Source organism: Crocodylus porosus, unplaced genomic scaffold, assembly GCF_001723895.1.
Source record: "Crocodylus porosus isolate Cpor-Errol unplaced genomic scaffold, CroPor_comp1, whole genome shotgun sequence".
Lineage (NCBI taxonomy): Eukaryota > Metazoa > Chordata > Crocodylia > Crocodylidae > Crocodylus > Crocodylus porosus.
This window is the reverse complement of record NW_017728921.1, coordinates 19,136,926-19,162,686: the sequence shown is the minus strand read 5'-3', so window position 1 is coordinate 19,162,686 and position 25,761 is coordinate 19,136,926. Positions and strand designations below refer to the sequence as shown.

Below are 25,761 nucleotides of genomic sequence, written 5' to 3'. Positions count from 1 at the left end.
ACACTAAGTGTATATAATGAACTTCCTGCTTATTTCACTTCATTCTCATCTCTCCATTAGCATAGCCACTCAAATATTTGTCATTGATTAATCATTGATTTAAATAACAGAACGATTCTTCTTATCCATGAGTTGATGGCTTATAATGTAAAATGATTGTTGCAGCCATACCACCTCATCCACAACTGCAGATCTCAAAAGCTAACTAGGTGTTATTTGAACTTCTAAGGAAATGTGGTAAAGTTTCGATAGACAGTTACAATGATTTAAAAAAAAGGAAACAAAAATAAGTGCTCTACTGGCATTAAAGGGCATGGTACTATTGGAGGCTTTTTTAAAGGAGGATGGTCCAGCTCTAGATCACTGGTCTAAAATTTTGGGAGACCTGGTTTCACGTCGCTGCTCTGCTGCAGACTTCTTGTGTCTCATGCAAGTCACTTAGTCTCTTTGGGCAAGTCACTTAGTCTCTCTGTAGTTCCTTATCTGTAAAATTAAAATAATAGCTGTGCTCTACCTTATGGGAGTTATGAAAATAAATGTGTTAGATTGTGAGATGCTTTGAATACTTTTAGCAAATCTTAAGGAGAAGATGTAAAGGTCCTGCCTGCTTGTATTCTGAGAAGATCTTTTTGATCCATTAAACTTGTGAACTAGACTCTCCATCTGCAATTCTGACTCCTCTTCCTCATTCTGTTACAGTACAGAACTGTCCATTTTTATGCCACAGGTATGACACATGAATGTCTGAAAGGACCACTGCAAAAATGCTGAGATGTCAGCCAAAAGGGTATGTTCTTGTACCCCTATTTCCCCTCCCCCATGCATTGTTTTTCAACTTAAAAAAACCCAAACTGTTTCAGAGACAAATTGATCATAATTAAACATCCAAATGACCTGGCTCAAGTTGCTTCACTCCCACTTGTATATTGCAACTCAGTTGCTATATCCCTTCAAAAAATAGGATGTTTCACAGGGTGTATTACTGAATGGAATAATAAATATATGTACTGAATATTAATTCCAAAATAAGTGAATGAAAAAGGAGCTCACTTTTATAGATTCTGGAAGAGGCGTTGGAATATTGGTGGAAATCTTGCTCACTAGTCAGTCATCTCATTCCAGGGAAATTATTCGGTTGCCTTAAACTGCAGTGTAAATTTTTGCTTTGGGTAGCCGCCTTATACCAACTCCTTTAAAATGGAGAGGATGAGGTTGCAGCTGTAGAAAATGGAACTGAGATTAGAAGCTTCTGATAGTCACCTTCTGAAAAGCTTCTCCTAACCCAAGTACAGAGGATTAGCAGGTTAATTTACTTTCTTTAAGAGGTCTCCTTCATACAAGGTGTTATCGGGCCCAACAGCTCATCATTGCAGCTTACTTAGATTAAGTCTGACACAGAGAGATTGTCTGTTTGTAATAGACCAGCTGCCAATAACAATTTTATTTCTCTTTCCAACAGAGTCATTTGCATCAGGTATTGAGAACTTGGGGAATCCCCCCCCCCCCCCGTAGTTCTTTCCTGTCTTACAATCCCTAGTCAAGGCACCGAGCCTATCACAAATTCAGGAAGGCTGGACAGGGCTCTTGCTGAGGAAAATTGAACTGTGCTCCCTGTACTTCTCACTGCTTGCTTACCCTTAATCAGCCAGAGGGGTTATATTTGCTTGATGTAAGGCAGCCCTTTCTGCAAAGGCTAAAAGCTCTATTTCCTAAATACCCCAGTCTACTACTAGCCTGGGGGCTGGCTCATTATACCAGTCTTTCCACAAATCTAGAGATTAAAACTATAAACTGTCCCAGGTCAGCAGAAGAGGTGACCTAATTTCACTAAAACTATTGCACATACTTGCACAGAAGCCAACCCATGTACAAGTTAACTTCTCCCACCCTTGCAGAAAAATTATGAAATTTAGTGTATGGAACTATCCATCCTTATCTTGGTATGGTCAAGTTCTCAGAGGGAGCACATCCCACAGGTAGGAGGGAGAAAGATAACAGCTGCTGATCTTAATGGGAAGCTGTTTCCCAGAAATAAACCCCCAAACCCTGCACATGTCTTCACCCTATTCTTCCCTCAAAATTGCCTTGAAACATTGGCAGAGATTTCTCATCTTCTATGCTGAGTGTGTATAATAGATGGGTTTCTATTAAATGTAACAATACTGTGAATTTTATTTGTGTGTGTGTGTGTTATACACAAAGTCTCTGGCTACTAAAAAGCGAACCAGATGGCCACCACTGATCTCATGACAGTGATACTTTGTCCGTGCATTACAGAGGATAGGACAACTGAGGATAGTCTGGAAATACCAGGGCTTCATTTTCCCTAAAATAGCTGCTGCTTTAATGTTGCACACTGACTTCACCCCCATGCCCTGAAATACTGCTTCCAAATTCATTATGGAAAAGACTGCACATCTTACTTTTTAAAAGATATTCAAGTTTTGGGGTTTTTTTGGTATATTCCATCAGCATTATTAAGTAATTGTCCATAAATACCCTTCTCACATCTCTTGTCTTGCTAAGATTATGCATCATCTGACAGTTGCCATGGACACGAGTAATACCAGATGGGATTAGCCCCAATGAGCTTTATAACCCTGGTGTAAATTATGCTCTGTGAAGTTACTGGGAAAGAACATTGACCAGATAATGTTAAGAAGTGCCACAGTGAATATTGTTACCAAGCCCAAAACCTCTCTGTAAAACTGCTAAGAAGGTGAAAAGTAGCATTTGGCTTCCTAAAACTTGCCCTTGTCCTCCAGACAAACTGGTTCTCAGCTCTGTGCCCCACAGTTTGACAACAACAGTTGTATGTTGAATCAGTACTTAAGAAAAGAAAACCTGGGTTTTAATATCTTTATCTTCTTTGTCTCTTGCTGGGAAATTCTAAATCCTCCCACCAAGGGCTTAATGAACTTAGGCTTCACTTTTTTTTTTCCCTTTTAACCTATTAATTTCTGAAAACTAGACTTGGTAGTCTGTATTTGGATCGCTATTTGGAATGTATGTGCAGGGATAGGCCTAGTTTACGTCAGTGGAAAATTTGGTGTAGAAGATTCCTCCCTGTTCTGCCCTCTCCACTTGCCTAAACTGGGGATGGGAGCAACTTGCACAGGAAGTAACAGAGTTGCCTCTACCAACTTCTCACAAATGGAGAGTTGTATCCAGCCAGCTTAAAGGCACTTTATTCTGCTTGTCTTCACAGTGGTTTGAGCAATTGGGTAAATCTAGTCCATAATACACTTTCAGCCACCTCTAGTATATGCAGTGTTAGCATTGTCAAGATTATAAAACACTCTCTTATTTTTTTTATATTGGGAAAAACAGCTTTTTAAGCAGAGCAGGAATTAACTTATTATATAGACACATAGCCTATATTAAATGTATGTGGTGACTGCAAACATGGCCTATTGTGTACAGCTGATATATATTTAAACAGTTGTCTCGCCTCTTTAGTCTGTTTCCGTTTTGTTCAGTAAATTTTGTGTCTTCCTTTGTAATGTCTCAGCTTGGGTGGGGGGATCGACTATAATTTGACAAGGCTTTAAATTCTTTGAATGAGGGCAAGAAAAGAGGTGGGCTAAATGACAGAATACCTTAGCTTTCTCAAAAATATTTCACACAAGAAGTCTTAAAAGGAAGTGTTCCAATAATTGTTAATGACCAGATTAAAAATTCCTGTGGCTTTTGGTATGTGTGTAAATTTGTGTGTATGCATCCTGGAGAGGGATATTCTTTGTTTACCTACAAAATGGGCAGAAGCAGTGCAAATTTCCTTCCCTTCTCCAAATAAGCTACCAAACTCATTTCATAATGGGTATCAAATAGCTATCAGGCAATAACAACTTCTTGTCACTCTAAGAAAGTCTGAATTTTGAAGTGACCTAGATATGAAAGACTGTTTAAGCTACAGCCAGTTGCTGATATTTGGCACTTTGTCTTTCGAGCTGTTTTAAGAGAGAGGCAATTTAAAAATAAATAGAACAGAGTGACCTTAAGAACACTTCTGTACTGGTAAAACATGTTTCTGAGCCATCTCTGAAAATAAGTGCTGGGTACCCAATTGCACTAGGTATCTGTATCTTCCTGAATGGCCCCCTGGTCATTTGTCTGCCTCCCCTGCAGATCCTCTGTGTTCACAAAGGAGTACATTTCTAGGAAGTACCTTGTGTGGTAAAAGATTGTTGCGATAGCAGGTGCAATCAATAGCTTCTTCTGTGTCTGAGCTGGCTGTAGGTTGGCTGAGATGTATCTAGATGTATCCAAGAAATTCATATTAGAAGGCTCTACATCCACATTGCTGCAATGGATGAGGATGCTCTTGGCATCTCCTGCATTCAGCAGTTTCAGTGTTAAGTCAGGGCTGTCCAAATGGCAACCCATGAGAGGCCAGCCTGCAACCTGCCTGTAGTGCCCTCAGCTCTGCAGCTGGGAGTGGGGAGATCCCAAGGGCCTGCCACTGCAGCATGTGGCTGGCATTGTATGTGGCTGGTATTATTTATAGCCCCCAGTCTCAGGGAACTTGAATAGCCAGTATTGCCTGCATGCAAAAGGTTTCTGATTTTTAGTAGAGATGTTGCAGACCGTCTTGAACTTAGTTGAGGCTCATGGTTGGGACCCCAGATAATTATGGCTGTGAAATCTGTGCCTGCCTGTCTGCCCCAAAATGATCCGTCAGAAAACTCTAGGGGGGGAAAGGAGAAAAATATAATTCTGTTATCTCCTATAAAGCTTCATGATTTTTTTTTCCTTCTGTTTCTATTTCCCTGTCAGTAAAATAGGCATACCATATAATTAGCCTCCAAGGCAAGATTAACTTAAAGGTTGCACAGTACTCTGAAATTGCAAGTGCTGCTCCATGAAGATTTTTTTTTTTATGAGTGATTTTATTCTAGCATAGACTATCTTGACCAGTGGCAATGTGTAGGGTGTGCATGGGTGAAAGCGCTGGTGCACCCCCCGACAGCCAGTTAGGCAACAAGCACAGGGGGCAGGTGACAGCACCAGTGCCCCCCCCGGTGAGCACAAGCCAGGGAGTGGGGGTACCAGGGGAAGTGCTGCTGGCTTTTCCGGGTTGGTGGGATCAGTCATGTGGGGGAGCACATGCCCCCTCTGACTCAGGAGGCTCCAGCTGCGCATGATCTTGAGCCTGAGACCAAACAAAATATTCTTATCAATAGAAGTTATATGGCGGGGAGGGCAAAAAGAAAAAAGGTTGTGAAACTGTTCAAAGGAAAGGTAATGTATGTATAAAACTCCATGGCTGAAAAAATGTTTCCTTCTGTGGCCTATTTCAGTGGAAGAAACCTCATACCTGCCTTGGTGAGAATGTGTACGTTTTGTGTACAAGAATGAGGGCCATCAAATAACAGTGAAAGGAAGCAACTGTAAAACTTACAGAAGGAAGTTTCTGGGGTTTTATTTTTTTAATACAGTGTGCAGTTGGTCTGTAGAACCAATTGTCACTTAGATTCTAGAGGTACACTGATATATCGGTCCGATATTGGATCGGCACCGATATAAAGAAACTTGAGTGCGTTTGAAATCGACTTTTTTTCCTGATGTGGCTGCTAATTTGGCTGATTAAATGACCCATGCATGTGTGCAGCTGCAACACAGCATGTAGGCAGTGAGGAGCACAGCCTGGCAGCTTGGAGAGTTGCATCCAGCTGGTAAGTCTGTTGTGGTGGAAGGGGACGGGGTATGGCAGACCACCAGGGCATGCTCTTGTGCTGAGCTGCCCGCCTTACTGCACACAGCCAAAATCCAAGCTCGAGTGTCTCCCCTGGGGTGCTGACCCCCTTCCTGGAGCACACCCGCAAGCCTGCGGTATCACTGTCACCACCCAGACTCAGGTCTTTGTCTGGGCCAGTGCTGCCCAGGATACACAGACCTTGTAGACCTAGGGGTTGTTTAACCCCAGCAGGATATATCTGGGTGATTTTTATAGCCTGAAGCATAGAAAGTAGCCTCCCTTAGTCAGGTGAGCAAAGGGAGCAAAACAAGGCCTGCCTAATCCCTCTCAAACAAGTACCACAAGGATGGCTATAAAGGATAGCTTTATTGGGTAGAGAGGGTAGGCATGAGGAGGAGTACAAGTCAGAGAAGTATCAAAAGAATAACCCTGAGCAAACAGAAGTGTCTTGGTAGCCTTTTGATACATGACTAGACTACAGTCAACTAAGTTCCTAGTTAGGTTTCTAGTAAGTTACTCAATTCTGCATCCAGAGTATGAGAGTGAGCTGTGTAGGTCCATGCTGGTGTGTGTGTATTTTAAAAAGTCTTCCTCTCTTCTTCCTGGAGGGACCCTGTTTATAACCTTTCTGACCTCACCACCTGGACCCATCCACAATCAGGTATCTTCAGACCGCAGTTGATGCTGGTTGGTCAGTTTTAAACACCTCAGAGGAGAGCTTAGGGTTACACAGGGCAGAGGGCAAGCAAGGTCCCCCACCTCCCTCAGGAATTTCTTCACACAGTCGCATAGGCTCAGTAGTAAATGAGAGAGAGGGGTGGGGCACTCTCTGTCTGCAGCAGTGAGGCAGACTGGAGGTTGATTTTCTCCACAGAGGGAAGGGAAGGGAAGTTGCGTGGCCAGGGGGGGTGCAGATCAAGGCCCCCATGATGAGGGAGTGGGGCTGGGACTGGGGCTGGGGCAGGCACTGCCCAGCCGGGGCAGGGTGGGGTGTGGGATGGAGCCACAGCTCGTCAGAGGGGCGTGGGGGGGGCAGCTCCCACTGCTGCGCATACCCCAGGAGGGCACAGGGGGTGCATGCCCCTGATCTGTGCAGGGTGGGGGTGGGGTGGGCTGCAGCTGTAGGCTGGGGTTAGGGATTGTGCCAGGCTCTTCCTGGTAGGGGGGTGGTCTGGGCTGTGCTTGGGGTGGGCAGCGGTGGCACTGGGAGGAGGGGTTGGGGGCTACAGCAATTTTTGGGGTGGCTGCAGTCCCCCCACCCCATAGCCCCCTTCCCAGTGCTACCACCACCCACCCTGAGCACAGCCCAGTGTAGACCGCCCCACCCCACACACAGATCAGGGGCCATATGCCCCTCCATGCCCTCCTGGGTTGTGTGCAGCAGTGGGAGCTGCCCCCCCACCCCCAGATGAGCTGCAGCTCTATCCTGTGTCCTGCCCCACCCCGGCTGGGCAGCACCTGCCCCAGCCCCAGCTCCACTTGCTCCTTCACCGCAGGGGCTTCTATCTGCTCCCCCACTCCATGCCCCTTCCTTTCCCTCTCCCCCTCCACCACAACAGACTTACCGGTCAGACACTGCTCATAGTTAATTCATAGATTGTGAGGCTGGAAGAGAGCTCAGGGGATCACTGGATCCAGCCCCCTGCACCAGGCAGGAAAGACAACAGGGGGCAGAAGATTTCCAGGGTAGGCAATTGCACCACCTCTGGAGGGAGCCTATTCCACAGTCTGGACACCCTAACTGTGAAGAAGTTTTTCCTAATGTTAAGCCTGAAATGGTCTTCCAGGAATTTGTGGCCATTGCTCCTGGCTTTCCCCAAGAGTGCCCTGGTGAACAGTTGTTCACTGAGCCTTTGATGTATTCCTCTGATATAGCAGTACTCTGCTACCATGTCCCCGCTCAGCCTTCTCTTTTTCAAGCTGAAGAGTCCCAGGTCCCTCAGCCTTTCCTCATATAGCTTGCCATGCAAGTCTTTGATTATATGGGTGGCCCTTCTCTGGACTCTCTCAAGCTTTACCATGTCCTTGTTGAAGTGCGGCACCCAGTACTGGATACAGTACTCGAGCTGCAGTCTCACCAATGCTGAGTAAGGTGAGAGAATCACTTCCCTAGTTTTGCTGGAGATGTATCAGTTGATGCATGCCAGGGTATTATTTGCTTTGTTGGCCACAGTGTTGCACTGCTGGCTCATATTCATACTGTAGTCTATTTTTAACCCCAGGCCCTTTAATTCATGGTGCTGGTCAGTTTGGTGCCGCCAAACCTGTAGATGTGTAAGGTTATTTTAGTCCCCAGGTGGAGCACTTTACATTTCTTGACGTTGAACTTCATTTGATTCTGATCCGCCCAACTTGCAAGCCTGTCTATGTCCACCTGTATCTGCAGCTTATCTTCTAGCGTGACCACACTTCCCCATAACTTAGTGTTGTTCACGAACTTGGCCAGTGAGTTCTTCATCCCCGCATCCAAATCATTGATACAGATGCTGAAATGCACTGGACCAAGCACCGACCCCTGAGAGACACCACTGGCCACTCCTCGCCAAGATAGCATGGATCCATTCATTAGAACTCCCTGGAGCTCTTCAAGCTGCCAGGCTGTGTATTGGAAATCAGATTTGTGTTGGCTGATATGCCTCCTTAAAAATCAGCTATTGGTATCGGCACCAAATATCTCTTATCAGTGCACCTCTGCTAGATACCACTGAGTCCAGGAGCTCCATAGGGTTCTTCAAAGGGTTGGATTTTGATACAGATAACAAGAAGATCTAGAGGAACAACTGTAAAAAATGGCGCTTAACAAATTTTGAGGAGAAACGTTGTGTTTCAGGCACAAACCAGTTTCTAAGTGAGGGTACTTAGAAAATGTTTCTGGACAGCTTGTCCTCTAACTGCCGATTGCCGTGTATTTTGCACTTTTCTCTTAAGTATCCGGTATTGGCTACTGTTGTAGATGGACTGACTGGGTCTGATCTGATATGGAAATCCTGTCTTTCAGTAAAAAGATACAGTGCAGGGAATGGTCTTTTCCTTTCCCTTGCTGCTCAGATCCCAGGACAAGTTGTCATATAAAAATCTGTGGAAATAAAATATCCCATATCCTTGGTCACCTGATTCTGATGTTGCAGAGGGACTGTAAAGCCACCATTATCAGGCATCTAGGCATTTCCCATGAAGCATACTTGACTCCTTAGGTGTTGTAAAGGTGGTATCATTTAGTTATTCACTACCCTCCTGCTCCTGAGATGGGATATGGGGGGAAGAAAGGCTGTGCTACAGCAGTCCTGTGTCAGTGATGTCAATGCGAACTACAGTCATTCAAGACTTGTTCTAGAGACTAAGATAACTAACAACTGCACTGTGGTATTGGGGACAGAAAAAATGCTAGTGGTATACATTCTTTCATTGACCATTTCTTGGTCAGTTTGGGCCCCAAAATATTGTTGGTTCTGGTTATTTAAATTTAAATACACATATGAAATGGTGGCATTTGGGGCCTTCTGTGACAAGGGAGGAGATCCAATAAAAAATCAACTTGAGGACAGTCAGGGAAAGAACTAAAGAGGCAGGAAGGCAAGAAAAAGAGAGAAGAGAAGAAGAAAGGGGGAAGAAGTGTGCAGAGAATATAGAAATTAATGATGAAAGCTGGGATCAGACAGAGATCAAACTCAAATGGAAATGCATGAAACGTATATTGAAAATATTATTTATTGCATTTTTCATAATTATATCAAGTAATATATATTTAAAATAATTCTGGTGTTAAAAATATTTAAAATAATAATTCTGGTGTTGGATAACAAGGTCTTACCAATATATTGAAAGCAAAAAGAGAACTCCAATATTGTTATATGGTACAGATTTTAAGAAAAAGCATGCTCAAGAAAACCAAACCAATGGGTCATGCATAAGATGATGGACACACAAATGAGGTGAAATCTTTATGTAAGAGAGTTGTAAATTAGGTTGCCACATTGTTTCCTAGCATGATTCTGAAAGTCCATTATCCCACCCACACTGCAAAAATGTGTGCCAGAACAGTGATGCACCAAATTGTGCACTGGCTCTTCTAGAATTAGTAGTGGAGGTAGGGCCTGCACTATTATAACTTGAATGCTGAGGGACTGGAAGAAAGTGTAAGTTATGCTATTTGATGTACTTCTGAATGGCCCTTACTTAGGCAGAGAGTGTTATGATATAGTATATTTACTACTCCTACCGAAGACTTGTGCACATACAAGAGAAGTATCAGTCACAGGAAAAATACCATTCAATAGAAACTGCTATGAGCAGTGTAAAAAATTCTGTTCCATCACTGATCCTTCCATCACTGATCACATTAACCTTCATTTTCACTTACTGGAGATCTGTGGTGGAAAAAATATTAATTTAACCGCACTAATGGTACATCAGGTCCCACTTTAAAGTCTTACTGAATCTTGCCATATAGGCAGGAAGCAGTCTTTTTGTGGGTTTGGAGAGCCTACCATCAGATCGTCATCTACTGGGAAAGGACCAAGTCTTAACAGCTAGCTTTTTGAATGGACATACAGAAGTGCATAGGAGAGATGGCCTTCTCTGTAATCCCCACTTTTCTTGACTTTGTAATATTTTTTGTCTGAGATCTTGTACCATGTCTTTAAGCTGTATTCTCTATTGGCTTGAGTTTGCCTGAGTGGTGAATTTTTCTAATTAATAATTATAGAGAAAGCCAAACTGCTGGCCATGTTGCATTTGGTAGTTCTCAGTTTTATACCTGTTTGAAGCCCACCTTGTTTAGCCTTGGGTCTACTGAAAACCCTAAATATGTCATTCAGTTTCAGAGCTCACAGGTGTCCAGAAGCAGCAACCTTGGCACTAAAAAAACCAAAAGTTCAAAAGCACATTATATGCGTCCTTCTGGAGCAGATCTCTTCTATTACAAAACCATGTGGGAAAGGATTTTATATTAAGCCATAGCAGATTGATCTACATTTTCAAACCTTGGCTGCAGGTACAAGTTAATTAGAGCATCGGTGAACCAAATTCACTGTGCAGAGCTAGCCACACAAGAGTCCTTGCTCACAGTATCATTTCAGTAGATTCTGATTTACGCCTACAATTACACTATCCCTAGCATTTGGCAGTAACATTGCTCCAGCGGTTCTTATTCCTCTGACTCAATTCTACCTCCCCTTCTGTCTTCTCCAACAAAACCCTTTATTAAAATACTTTACACAAATGTAAAATGACTTTGTCCAGCTCAGGTGATCACCCACCCTGTGTTTCATTCCCTGTTCCTAATTTTACATAATGTCCTGGAACCCACATAAAAAAAAGAATAATGAACTTTGCACATATATGGAATAAAGCACTGTGTGATTTTGATGGTGTTTGTTAAGCAGAAGCTTTATCCTTTTATTTTTCATATAGATTGTCCTCTTTGTTAATTTACTTGCTTTATTTTTTGTTATTTCTGAACATAGTTTTGTATAGGACATAATTGAAAGTGCAGAAATATTAGCAAATATTCCAAAAACTGATCTTAGAAAGGATGGCTTTAAGAAACTCTCTTCAAAACCTCAACTGTGGGAGGACAAGCTTCCACAAAGAGTTCTGTGCTCTTGTTTCCATACTCCCACATCTTCCATAGACCTTATGTGATCTCATCTCAGGAAAATTTGTTTTAAAAAATTAGATAAAAAGCAACCATAGCAACACGAAGACCGGGCTTTCAAAACCCACTCCAAACCTAGTGACCAGATTTTCAGAAGGGCTCAGTTCTTGGCAGCCTCCTCAAGATGTGGTACTGAGTACTTTTGAAAATTCTGAGTATGTAGTTGTGTACTTACCTCTTACAATGAGCCTCATCTTGAATCTTGAAATAGTGATCCAGTTAAATGCAGTACCTTTAGCCCATTCTAGAGAGTTGCTGCTGCTGTTTCTTTTTTATTATCTAAAGGGTGCTACTGAAATATTTGGCACTCTAAAAACCAGTTCCCTGCCATGAAGGGCTTGGGGCTCAAGGGAATTATCCCATTGACATTAGTGGAGTTGTATACACAGATAACATTTTCTTGTTGGGTTAAATGTCTGCAGTAATGTATGTGAATTAAATTTAGCAAAATAGAAAACCGAAGATTGGGTAAGGAGTATGATGGAAAAGATATGACCATGCAATTGCCAGCATCTCCACAGTGTATTCACCTTGTTACACATTTTGGGTTTTATTCTTTTAAATATATTTAACTCTATTTTATAAAGTGCCCAGAAGTTACTGTTAATAATATGTTATTAATACTCTTATTTGTTGATCCCTGACATTGTGCTCTATCTAGTGTCTAAGAGAAGAGGGAGGAAGACTATCTGCCCCCAAGGCTCCTGTGGTCTATACGGACTATTTTTTGCGAAGATATTAACAATTAAGATGCCTATACACAAGCAGGGAGGCTGCTGTGATGCACTGTAACTCCAGCGTGTGGGCTAAGTACACAGTCAAAAAGCCTAAGGCTGAATCGACCCAGTTTTTTGCAGGTTAATCTAAGCTGCAAAGATTTAAACTGAGAAACAACTGGACACACATTTACCTTTGATTCAGGTAATGCAGCCATATGCCTACAGTGCCTCAGGCCAGAAGCTTGGGAGGGGGGGCACTAGAGCACAGCTCTCTGGCACTTCTTCCTGCTGCCCCTGAGGTCTCTGGGATTTGCAGTCCAGAATCATAGAAGCAGGACTCTGCTGGGCTGCTCATCACTTCCTCTTCCTGCTTCCAGGTGCCTCTGGGATTTGTAGTCCCCCGTTATAGACAGCAGTAATTAACAGTAAGTTTAGCAGGGCTGGGCAGCTCTGTACTCAGGGAGGGGGAGGGGGTTTTACCCCCCTCCCTGGCCTCATACCCCAGCCAGGGTTTGCCTCTGGGGGGAGGGCAGTCTGCCTCTCTCTTCGACCCCCACCCCCAGCACTTCTCTGCTGGAGCAGACAACCCAGCCCAGGGCTGCAGAGCATGCTGGGATACTGGGGGGACTTTGATTTAACTTGAATCAGGAAGGGATCTGAGACAAAAGTTTCATAAACTTGTTTGAGCCAAATCAGTTAAGTGATACTACATTCAACCAGGTTTATCTTAAACCAATTTCAGCCATTTTGAAACTGGTTTATGTGGACTGAACTTTTGTTACAAGTTTAAACCAGTTTCTGATTACTTAAACTGGTTTATGTGCAACTTCCATCCCTAGCCCTGGAATGTGGCAATTACCACACTCCAGCAGCCTCCTGCATCTCATGCATCAGCATCCCTGTGCTTCAAAATGTCAGCAGAGGCACATTATCCTTTCTAATTAAAGTGTCCCCCCCAACCCAAGCACATGTATAAACACCGGAATTATGTCTGGAAGTTGTCAAAAACATACAATGGAAAAGCATTTGAATGTAAGGTATGTACAGACAGTAGATTTCTAAAAGCTTGTAATCTGAACTTATCTGCCAGTTGAAGTCAATGGTGAGCACCATTTCAGGGTACTGGGGAGAATGAAAAAAGCAGTGGCTGAGCAGAGAATGTTGCAATGATTTGATCACCAAAATAGTTAAAAGCAGCAGGATACTTTTCATTTTAAACTAGAGGGCTTTGATTTTTTTAAGGTATTCTCTATAATTGTAATGTACTGTTGTGTGAACTATCCTGTTACGTGTTAGGTGGTGGTACCAGACTCTTTCTTGTTTCTTTTTTTTTTTTAATTTGTGACTTCATTCAATGTGAGTCATTAATAGAGCTTTCCCATTAGTCCAAGGAGACAGTCCTGAGTTGTATGTTAATTTTAAGTTAGTCTTGTTTTGTGACCAAATACAGTAACACACTTTTACAGATAGGAGCCTGGGTAGAGATGCATCTTATAGACCAACTGAGTCAAAGATGCATAAGCTTTCATGAGCAAGAGCTCTTTAACCCAGACTATTGGTAATGAAAGTTTAAAAAAAAAATCTTATCAGCGGTCAAGCTTCAAGTTTCAGAAAAACTTGAGCATTTTTAAAAAATGAATGTAAGAATCAATGTTACTCTAGAATTAGACTTGGAGACAAATTAATGGGAATTTAACTTGGTGGATAGTTGACTTAATAATTTCTATATCGGAGTAGGCAAAATGTGGCCCACCAGGCCAGTCTATCTGGCCCGCAGCGTCCCTAAAAAATTTAGAAAATCAATATTTATCTGCCCCTGGCTGCCTGTCATGCAGCCCTTGATGGCTTGCCAAAACTCAGTAAGTGGCCCTCCACCTGAAATAATTGCCCGCCCCTGTTCTATATCCAGTTTAAATCTGTCTAGTCTTTTCTTCTCTCTTATTCTAAAAGTTTTTCTCCTCTACAGTTATGGGAACTTCTCTTTCAAATTGTACTCATTGGTTTCTTAAAGATTAGCCAGATTTGCAAAAACAGCTGCTGAAGTCGTGTCTGCATATTTGGTATATATCTGTCTGAAAGTGGAAACATGCTTTTTGACATCCCATCTTACCTAGTTTGCAAGCACAGACACATTCGCCCATTGGCAGCTCAAAAAGACAGAGGGCAGTAATCTTGGGTCATCTAATGGATTTACTTTTTGTTTATGATTAATAAATAACATCTAGACTGAAGTTTATGCTAATCTTCGAAATAACATCCTGTACTTTATGGGAGAGAATGATAGAGTTCACTCCTCATTTCACAACTGTGTGCTGGTAGCCACACATTAAAGATGCCCTACATAGCTTCATGTTCTTGTTTATTATTTATGTTCAAGGACTAGATGTCAGGATCTTTTAAGCTTTCAGCAGTCACTTGCTTTGGATCTGTCATTGTGTCTCATGTCTAGGCACAGGGACTTTGAGAAGGGGTAGAGGTAGTTTTTGGATATCCAAATGCAAAATCTCTTGGTTAGAGTTCTGTATATTTCCTCCCTGTTGCATTTTAATATATATGCACATAATAACTTGACAATGGAGACTTTAATCTCCTGGATTCTGTATCCTGGAATGGGAACTGAGAGTTCAGAGCATGTTTCTGAACAAGATTTCTAGTATCTCACATTTTTATCCATACTGATTTCTGTTCCTTAAAAACTGTTTTCAGTTAATCAGTAAAAAGAGTTTAAGATGTGATCAAACATCACATTCAGTCTGAAATATTAAGTTTTATGATTTTCTGCTTTCAGAGATGTCTGGCTCTTGAAAAAGGTACATGCATGCCTTGCTTATTAGACAAAGGTTTTAACTGTAGAAACTTTTCATTCTGATCTTATGAGTGTCTTGATCTCCTGTAGGCTCATCATTCAGTCATATCATTTCAAATTCAGTCCAGATGAAAAAACTGAAGAAATTTAAGGGTCTACCTTCAACATCCTGGTGCTCAGGTATCATAATTTTCTAATGAAGCATGCTAGCACTTGTTACAAATAATTGGAATCAAATTCTCATCACACCAAAATCAGCAGTGGAATTAGAATCTGACTCTCAAGGCATATGACTCCTATTTGTTCCCATTTTCTGTATGGAGTAACTGAGGTATAGAGAAATTAAATGATTTCCTCAACATTGCATAACATGTAGAAAAGCTATCAGCAGAATTAAGATAACCTTTCTATTAACACTAGACCATATCACTCTTATTATTTCTAATAAGAAAGAATAAGTTTTCAACCCCTGAAGGCTAATTTTGTTTGATTTTTTTTTTCCCGCCATTATAATATATTGGAGGCATTTTGAATTTGAAATCAAAACTGAATTGTCTGATCAATTCTTCAGAACTTCATGACATCTTTCATGCGTGGAACAAGCATGTGTAGAAGAGCAAAACAGGCACTATTGTGCTCTGATGAATATTACATGTCCTCTAGATTTATTCTGTCCTCTAACTGGATTTTTAGTGATGTTTTATTATAATACATAAATGGGAGAGCCCTGTGTTGACTTCATTAGGAGCAAGACTGAGTTATCTTTTTTACATGTAGCATTTTCCTCTTTGGCTAAGCTGCATATTAAATTCAAAGTTTAAATAAGTTCAACAGAGAAACTGGTACTTAAACACCCACTGCAATGTGTGAACAGTGAGCTGTACACTCCTTTATTAAGCCATTATTTTCAGTTAACTAATCCTTCTTAGCCAGTAGTATGTAGCCATTCACAAGTCTCTCTTTGATGGTTAGTTCATATTCCACTTGTGAGCAGCCAGTAAAATGTGCAATTCTGGATGATGAATTCACCTATGATACTGAGATTAGTTTTACCACTGAAATTATCCAAATTAGCAATACTTGTTGAAGAACAAAATGTTAGACCACTGCTTTATACTGAGATTTGCCTTGTAACGCAGTTATTAAACGTCTTTCAAGTTTACTGAGAAAATATAGACGCCATGTTTAGTCCATAGCAGGTAGCCTGGAGGGGTCAAAGGTATAGGAAATACTTTTTAAAATCATCCAGACACCACAATTAGTGGTCTCTTGATCATCTTCTTTCCATGTTTTGTTTTTACTGTTTAGTAGCACAGCAAAAATACATCATCAGTATTGAAAGGGCATATCTAAGCGCACATTATCCAGTACCAATGGCTTGTTTAACTTGAAAAATCTAAATTAAAAAACATTAAAAAGTTCTGGGTTAAAGAGTACGCTCCTCCCCTGAGTGAGCTGTTGACCTTTAAGAGGGGGGATCCACTGTCTCTCATCTTTCTGCAAAGAAAGGGGAAGCAAACTTAGAATTGGTAATTTATACTTCCTTTCCCCAAAGGACTAAAGAGAGCTGAGATAGAAGTTATGTTCACTTGATTCCTAGAGGTTATAAGGAAAAGGGCACTGAAGAAGCACTGTGAGGTTCTTTATTCCATTTCCTCAAAAGCAATGAGAAAAATAGCAGGACTTGTGAGAGAGGCATTTGTTTCCTTCTCTACATCTAAACTTGAGGGCCAATGACAACCTCCAGAACTAGGCAAACCCCTAAGGAAGCTCTGGGAGGAATGTGGGGGAGGCTGTCTCTCCCCTTTTGTGAAGACTTGAGAAGGGAAACAGTAGAAAGATGGGAGCCCTGCTTGGATAAGCACAAGATCAGTACTTGTGGACTCTGGGTAACATTTTCGAAATTACTTGAGTAATTTAGGTGGTTAAGTCCTGTTGATTTACCCCAACCTGGGAGGAATGGTAGATATCCTGGAGGGTAGGAGCTAGGATTCAGAGAGACATGGACAAACTGGAGGATTGGACCAAAAGAAATCCCATGAGGTTCAAAAAGGACACATGCAAATTTCTGCACTTGGGATGGAACAGTCCCATGCACCAGAACAGGCTGGGGGCTGACTGGCTGGGCAGCACCTCTGCAGCAAAGGACCTGGGGGGTCCAGTAAGCTGCATGCGAGCCAGCAGTGTGCCCTTATTGTGAAGAAGGCTAATGATGACATAGTGGGCAGCATTAGTAGGAGTGTTGCCAGCAGGTCAGGGGAAGTGATTATTCCCCTCTCTTTGTCCCTGGTGAGGGAGGCCACATGTGGAGTAGTGTGACCAACTTTGGGCTCCCCACTGCGAAAAGGATGTAGACTAATTGGAGGGAGTGCAGCAGAGGGCAATTAAATTGGTTATGAGGCTGGAGCACATGACTCATGAGGAGAGGGTGAGGGAACTGGGCTTATTTAGCCTGTAGAAGAAGAGGCTGAGAGAGGATTTAATAACAGTCTTCAACTACCTGGAGGTGGTTCTGAAGAGGATGGAGCTGGACTATTTTCAGTGGTGGCAGATGACAGAACAAGGAGCAATGGTCTCAAATTGCAGCAAGGGACCTTTAGGTTAGACATGAGGGAAAACTTTCTCATAGAGCTTGTAACTTGATTCATTATAAAAACACAAGGAAATATTGCGATCATCTTGTCTGACTTCCCATTAAGCTAGTTTTTAATCCATTTAATGTGTGCCAGGTTGGGGTTTTTTTATACTGTTCTAGTTTTTTAATCATGATGTTGTGCAGTACAGATTCCTTAGAAGGCCTATCTTGTTTGAAGAGCATTCAGCAATTGGGGAAGAAGAACAGTCATAAAAAAAACCAAATGAAGCTATTTTCGTCTGTTTTACTACTTTTTTTTCAGTCTGGAGGAAATGGAGTGGCTTGCTCAGCTGAGGGTTGTGATTTGTTGAGATACGCACATTTAAGGATCATTTTGAAACAGTTGTACCTTAATCCCCATGTCCATTTTTAGGATATTTGGGGCCTTGCCACTAGGGCTGTGTGAAGCTTCTGTCCCTGATTTGATTCAACAGTCTTGGCCCAATTCAATGGCCAAATCTCCAAATCTGAAATGAATCTGAGGACCCTTCAATCTCTCCGAATCGAATTGGAACCCTCTGAATCAATTCGGAGATTTGGACGTAGACACAGCTTTAAATGTTTTTTCTACATACCTCTAGGTAGCAGGTGGCTCGTGAATACTGCAATGCTGGGGCACATGGAGTCTCCTACAGAAGCCCAGGGGGCTCCCCAGGGTGCTCTGCTGCAGATCCGGAAGTGGACCAGAAGCATTTCTGGTCCAGCTCCGGGTCTGCTGAGGAGCCCAATGGGGGGCCCCCCACACCCTTCTGGCCCAGCTACTGGTGCCTCCTGGGTCTGGGGGGGCACCCAAGATCCTCCACGACTGATTGCTGAGCTGGGGGGGGTCACGGGCCGGACCCCCGCATGCTCCCTAGTGGACCCAGAACTGGACCATTTCCAGGTTCACCAGCGAGCACGTGGAGGGCCCCCCCCACACTCCTGTGGGACACTTCATCTGCCCCAGCATCCTAGCATTCACAAACCGCACTTCAAGAGGGACGTGGGGAACCTGGAGAGGGTCCAGAGGAGGCTACTCGTATGGTTGGGGGCCTCCATGGCCAGCCCTATGAGGAGAGGCTGAGGGACCTGAATCTCTTCAGTCTCTGCAAGAGGAGACTGAGGGGGGATCTTGTGACTGCCTACAACCTTATCAGGGGCCACCAGCAGGGACTCGGAGAAAGTCTGTTCACCAGGGGCCCCTTGGAGTCACCAGGAACAATGGCCACGAGCTGAGGGAGGATAGGTTTAGGTTAGATATTAGGAAGAACTTCTTCACTGTAAGGGTGGCCAGAACCTGGAATAGGCTTCCCAGAGAGGTGGTGCTCTCACCTTCCCTGGAAATCTTCAAGAGGAGACTAGATGGGCACCTGGCTGGGGTCTTATGACCCCTGCCACCCCCAGGGCTCCTTCCTGCCCATGGCAGAGGGTCGGACTAGATGATCTGTCTAGGTCCCTCCTGACTCATTGAGTCTATGATTTTATGGTACCTTGTGGTATGTAGAGAAAACTTTTAACGCTGTGTCTGTTTGAATCACTGATTCTCCAAATCAGCATCAAATCTTCAAATTCGGATTCAGCCGAATCGAATTGGGGACAGTGATCCAAATCCACAAATCGAATCACTGCCCCTGATTTGGGCTGAATCTGAATCCGAATCGAGTGGGCCCGCTTTGCACACCCCTATGCGCAATGTGTTCAAATTAAAGCTGGCTAGAAACCAGCTATAGAGTTGTTATACATTTTCAGGCACTAAATTTGTAGCTGGCTGGCCCTTATAGCTGGATAGTCCTTTTATGGTGTGATAATTACTCTGCACATGTGGCTGCTTTAAATTTATTGCACAATTAACCAGTTAAATGTGTAATATATGAAACATGGAGTAGATGCCTTAGATTGAAGCTGAACATTTCTTATGTTGGTAAGAAATGGTAGAATAATGTTCATGTTTTTCGCTGTCCAGTTTGACAGCATTGCTTCCTTTGACTGTATGTCAGACTGGCAACACTTCATCATAGCAGACTATGCTGGTACTGCATGCAAAGTTTTGCTGTAGCATTTATTCATTTGCACTGAACCCCAGAGGTGTAATAAGGCAGCCAGGCACCCAGGGTAGTGGGATGCATGGAGCAGTGGCAATTTCTGCCTGCTGCCATGCCCCCAGCATTATAGCAGAGCTGTAGCAGCAGCAGTTAGTTTTGCACTCCTCTTTCACCACGCATCCCCTCTCCAAGTCAGTGCTCAGGGTTACTACCCTGGTTATGCCTTCACTCAACCCTCAGACAAAAATGACTGGTGGAGCCGCCTAATCATCAGTTAATCCCCAGCTGCCCTCCACTCTGAGTACAAGGAGTATCTGCTGAACCCAGCAAGCTGTAGCCTTTCCATGCATCGTAGCCATGGCAGAACTTTGCATACAAGTGCAGTGGTGTAAATTCCTACTCATCAGAAGAGCAGCAGCATTTTCAGAGCTGGACCTGTCACTGATTGATAGGGGAAACGAACAGGATTGAAGGAGCTGGCAGGAAATTCCACCCTTTTTTTTTGTGGCAATCCCTCTTTGGATTAAGGAGCAAGGACTGAGACAGTGGCACTAGCATGATGTTTGCTGACAGAACTGAATGATTATACTGATCTTGTCACTCCAGTGATTCCTGAGGGAATTCCTCTTTCCACAGAAAGGAGGTCTTCACCCCAAAATCTTTAAGTCAGGACCCCATTATTAGCAAGTTCAGCCCCAACCTGACATGGCACTGTGCCCACAGAGCAGAAAGTCAGGATTGCTTTTGCTGTCTCGTAAAGTGTACCATTGCTACCCACCAATTAACCTATGTGGGGAGAGGGGATGTTTTGTTCTCTTGGTTTTTCTCTGTATAGGTGTAATGGAAGTCACAACCCTATCAAACCAGACCATCCAATTGTGATATGTAACAAGGAGTTTTTAATAAGAGTCACATATTTATAATCTTATGTGTATTTATGTAAAAGTCAGACACCAAACCATCTACAGAGCATTTAATTAGAAATATAATAAGTTTTTTTTAAACGTTGCTGAATCCCTCCTGTTGAAATCCAGTCTGACTGGAAATGTACAGCTACTCCTTGCTTAATGTCATAGTTACATTCTTGCAAATTCAACTTTAAGTGAAACGATGGTAAGCAAATCCAATTATGTCACAGTATTTACCTACTAGCGGGGGCAGCGAAACAACATTATAACTGAACATTGCACGACTTTAAACGAGTATGTTCTGTAATAGATCAGCGACGTAATAACAAAACAACGTTAACCAGGGCAACATTAAGTGAGGAGTGCCTGTATCTGGCTGGCAAAATGTCCTGTAACTGTTCTCATGACCAGTGTGTGCCCCCAGCGGCTGGTGGGCCACAGCTGCGCTGGTGGCAGCAGGACCTGGTGGTGGTGAGCAGGGGGCTCCTGCAGACGCCGCCGGCGCTGTTGACGGGGTGGGGGTCGGGAGGTGGCGAGCGCCAACCAGGAGTCAGCGATCACCTGCAGGTGCCTCTGGCAGCATCGGCAGCAGCCAGGGGCAATCATGGACCACCTGCAAACACCACTGGTGGTGCCACCGGTGGGGTGGCAAGCGCTGACCACCCACAGGCACCGCCAACAGTGTCAGCGATTCAGACAGACGGCACTTTAAAAGTTTTTTCTACCTACCTTAAGGTAGCAGGCACGGCTCGTGATTGCTGCAGTGCTGGGGCGCATGGAGCGTCCCACAGGAGTGCAGAAGGGCCCTCCATGTGCTCGGTGGTGAGCCCAGAAGTGGACTGGAAGTACTTCTGGTCCACTTCCAGGTCTCCCAGAGAGTGTGCTGCCCCCTTCCCCCGCCCACCCCCCGGCACCCCTGCACCTCCCCGGCTCAGTGATCAGCTGCAGGGGGACCCTAGGTGCCGCCCCAGATTCACGAGCAACCGGTCGCCAAGCCGGGGGATGCAGGGATGCCCCCTGCTGTGCTCCCTGGCAGACCTGGAAGTTGACTGGAAGTGCTTCTGGCCCACTTCCGGGTCTGCTGCCAAGCGGGCTGGGGATCCCCCCATGCTTCTGTGGGACACCCCATGCACCCCAGCATCACAGCACTCATGAGCCCCTGCTACCTAGAGGTATGCAGAAAAAGCATTTAAAGCTGTCTCTATGTCCGAGTCAATTCAGAGAGTTCTGATTCAATTTGGAGAGATTAAAGGGTCCTCTCATTCAATTCGGATTCAGAGATTTGGCCACCGAATCAAGAGAAATATCCGCTGAATTGAATCAGGGAACAAAGCTTTGCACAGCTATACCTACTGAGCTATACCTCTTTTCTAGCCAATATAAGCAGATGCAGATGAGGCAAATTGGGCAGCTCCTATTGAAGATTAGCCCAAGCACCTGTATGGAATAGAGGTTGTTATAAATACAATATTTTGATATTGGGGAAAGCTGTGGGTTATAGTCAATTGATTGCCCTCTATCCCTGCAGGAAAAGAGACACTTGAATTGCTATAGTAGAAATTTACATGGGATTAATTCTGTGTTGGTTTGCAATCCTTTTGGCTTGCACTGAGTTAAGAATTTGTTGGGAAATAAAATTAATTTACAGCTCACTCTTACATACATTTCTCCCTTCCAAAAGAGATTTTACAACTTGTATTTTTCTACTTTTTTCTGCCCTATGTTGAGGTAATTTCTGTTGGCTTCCTCTCTGCAGGCATCGGAAGTGGAGCGACAGCTCTCTATGCAGGTCCATACTCTTCGAGAAGACTTCCGGGAGAAAAACTCCTCAACCAACCAACATATAGTACGGCTTGAGAGTCTCCAAGCTGAGGTGAGTTGGCTGCCCATCGTGGTTTAATAGGTCCCTAAAGCAAGTAAGTTTTGGTTTAATCTTGTATAATAAACCCCTTTGAACTGGGGACACAAAACCAAAAGGTTAATAGTCATGTTTTGTGCCAGAAAGATGAAAGAATACTAGTGGGAGGGCAGAGAGAACTTCAGTTCATTGAGTTGGCCACCTATGTTTCCTTTTTAGTTGATGTCCCTTGCTTCCACTAACAGTGACACAGGGATCATATCTCTTATTTTGCAAATAGATTCTTTTGAGCTACTGTACTAACCAGTGTTGGTCAAATAAGTGCCCCTCAATTTATCCTCTTTAAGATGCTGACTTTTGTCATACATCTATGCCTGTTCTCACAAAAACATGTTTTGCAATAAGTATGGGCTCTTTCTCTGAGAGTAAATGGAATATGTCCCCTGCTATATCACACCAACTGTGTGAATATTCCAAATTAAAGAGTTAATATGATGGGATAGAAAACACTGCTCCCCTACCTTCTTACCAATTGTAGTGAAAATTTACCTTCATCTCTCAATTTACTTATACCAGTGTCTAAAGGAAATTCTTACCAGGAAGATGTGGCCATCTTCCAGGAGCCCAATATTGTCACCTTCCTATGGACCACTCCCAAATACATATTGCATTCTTGTATGGAGCAAGGCTTGTTTTGTAATGTCTGTCTTGTTCTGCATGGTTTAGAAGAAAGCAGGAAATCTCCTTTGCTGAGGGGAGGCCCCTTATAGTTTAGCTCTGATATGTAAGCAGGTTTGTCCCTTTCCCCTTTGATTTAGGCTAGACTGTAAGAACATTGTAAGAACTTTCTCCTAAAGTCTGTCAATTTCTTCTTTCCTCCCTGCCCCCTTTCCCATTTTCCTTTTCTTCCCTTTCCCCTTTGTGTGGAGCAGCAAGTCCTTGAAGTAAGTATGGATGCTTTGATTGGCATTTGACTGCATATCTGTTACCATCACTGTGCATGCCTCACCTGTTAAGTTCCTTCTTATCTTGTGCTTTTTAGATCATCTATTCCTCCTTACACTTCTACCCCTGGCGAGAGGCCTAGAAGAGAGTTGTATTTTTATATAGCTGTTCACAGAGTGTTCATTACTGAATTTGATAATTAAAGCTAACTTTAAAATACAGTCCTTCTCTATGATATATGTTTATTTCTGCTGCATCGCTTCTCACTGGCATGCCGAAGTAATAATAGTAATGGAAAGAAAGATCCTAGAAATCATTACTCGTATAAGAATAGTAAGTACAGGTGAGATTCTATTGATGAAATAGCATAGATATATTTAGTTTTTATTGAATTCTTTCATCTGTATAAACATTTAACTCCTCTGGGCAAATTCAGTGTTTATTATTTCTCCAAGACAGCTGACTGTCTAGTTAATCTGTGTCCAGAGACTATCCATACATTATGGGCATAATCATAAGGAAGACTTGGAAGGTAATCAGAAAGCAGATATCTGGGAGTCTGGAGGATAGTTGGCAAATAATGCAGGTGTACTGGAGAAGACCTAGAGAGCAATAAGATGTGGAGGTTCCAAAGGAGAGAGCTGAGATGGCCATAAAATGGATAAACAGAGCCTAAAATGTCTTATAGGGTATTTAGGATATGCGTTAGTGAGGCCAAAAAGGGCAGAAGTCACAGAATGGGACGAGCTGCTGAAAAGAGATAATAGATTAATCAAGAAGCTGCAAAGGAGATTTGAAAAGATCCTTTTGCCTATTCCCCAAGCTCTGGAGTGCTTTGAAAAAACCTGGGAGCAGCTAAGGGCCAGAGTGCTAGACAAGCTGAGGAAACCATGGGAAATGGTTAGAGTAGGCCACTTTTGATGGTAGGAGCAGAGCAGGAATTGCTGGGAGATTTGGAGGCTTGCAAGCATAATAAGAGAGCAAATGAGAGTGTTGGGTAGTTAGTGAAACACCAAGCACTCCAATATCCTGGGGAGGTGTAGAGAATGATCACATGGGTAGAAAACTAGATTGGGACATGTCTCCTTTTTCTTGGTTAAATGAGTTGTGACCTTGATCAGTGCCGATTCATCCTATACATGGCTCCTTGCTAAATGAATTGCAAAGGTTTAGACTTGGCACATTGTTCCTCTGCACCTGAAAATGCTGCACTTGATAATTAAAAACTAGAATCTATTTTTAAAATAAGTGATTGTTGGAAGACTTGCAAAAAAAAAGACTGATGTTTTGTACAAATGATTAAGAGTAAAATTATATCCTGTTGAGAAATTGTCAAATTCAACATGTAGCAAACTGCTGCTTCCCTGCCATCCACAAAGGGCATAGCAGCTGTGTCACTGTGTGCGTGCACACTTGCTTCCTCCCTCCAGGGAATTCCAAGAAATAATTGGGAATTCCAACATTAGGTTATTCAGGGAACAGACTAATAATAAAGCTGGTTTGAGTAAAACCTTCTTACATTCTTGCATGTTTGATTTGTGTGGGTGAAATCTCGGAGAATGGTTGGGTGGGGCTATGCTCCGCTTTATCTCTTAAGAAATTCCAGAGAATGCAGTGGTCTGTCTTCTCTCATTCCTTTGCTCTGTATTTGCCTGGCAGTGCACATTCCAGCTACTTAAGATCTTCCTTCACACTCCAGCCCCTGCCATTTTATGGCTGGAGGAGTTATCTTTCAGCCTCTTCCTAAGTTACATATAAGGGTAAAGTCTCTCTAGGTACAGAATAGATAGGAACTCTGCTTTTTGCTTTGATTGTCTTGCCTTGTGAATTTTGTTTTCTAGCCTGGAACACTACTACAGTTTTCTCTTTCTTTCTCTCTCTCTCTTTCTCAGATTAAAATGCTTACTGATAGGAAGAGGGAACTCGAGCATCGCCTTAGTGCCATGATGGAGGAAAATGATTTGCTTCAGGGAACTGTGGAGGAACTGCAAGATAGAGTCCTGATCCTGGAGCGACAAAGCCATGAAAAGGATATGCAGGTGAGGGAACAGGAACTAGAAAGAGCTGATCAAAATATGATTAAAGGACAGGTTCTGAGGAAGGTCCTCCCCAAATCTCCAGTCACTTGATTGGGGATTTGAAGATCAGAAAATATAAGTAAAATGACTCCTAGAAGACAAACAAGGAAGCAGAGATAACATTTGGTGATTCTGACAAAGGAATCTAAAAGAAAGGAAGAATTCTTACAACAGTGAGATGGGAGAATAGATATTTTAAAATGGAGGTGGAGAAGAGAGCAGTGGATGCTATGTACCTTGACTTTAGCAAGCATTTTCATGATCTCCCATGAAATTCTCATTAGCAAGCTAAGGAAATACAGACGAAATGAATGTACTGTAGAATGAATATATAACTGGTTGGATCATTATACTCAATTGTTTGGTGTCTAGTTGGGAGGAAGTATTTAGTGGGGTTCCCCAGAGTCTGTCTTGGGTATTGTCTAATATCCTTATTA

At 43.0% G+C, this 25,761-nt stretch overlaps 1 protein-coding gene across 1 annotated transcript in view; it reads left to right on the top strand.

Moving 5' to 3' along the window:
- The window catches only part of BICDL1 (BICD family like cargo adaptor 1), a 74,821-nt gene that overhangs the window by 22,482 nt on the left and 26,578 nt on the right, over window positions 1-25,761 (top strand). Inside the window, exons 3-5 of the mRNA XM_019539236.1 lie at window positions 22,200-22,316; window positions 23,234-23,245; window positions 25,139-25,285. Of these exons, the coding sequence (XP_019394781.1) occupies window positions 22,200-22,316; window positions 23,234-23,245; window positions 25,139-25,285 (276 nt within the window). The remainder of the gene's footprint in view (window positions 1-22,199; window positions 22,317-23,233; window positions 23,246-25,138; window positions 25,286-25,761) is intronic.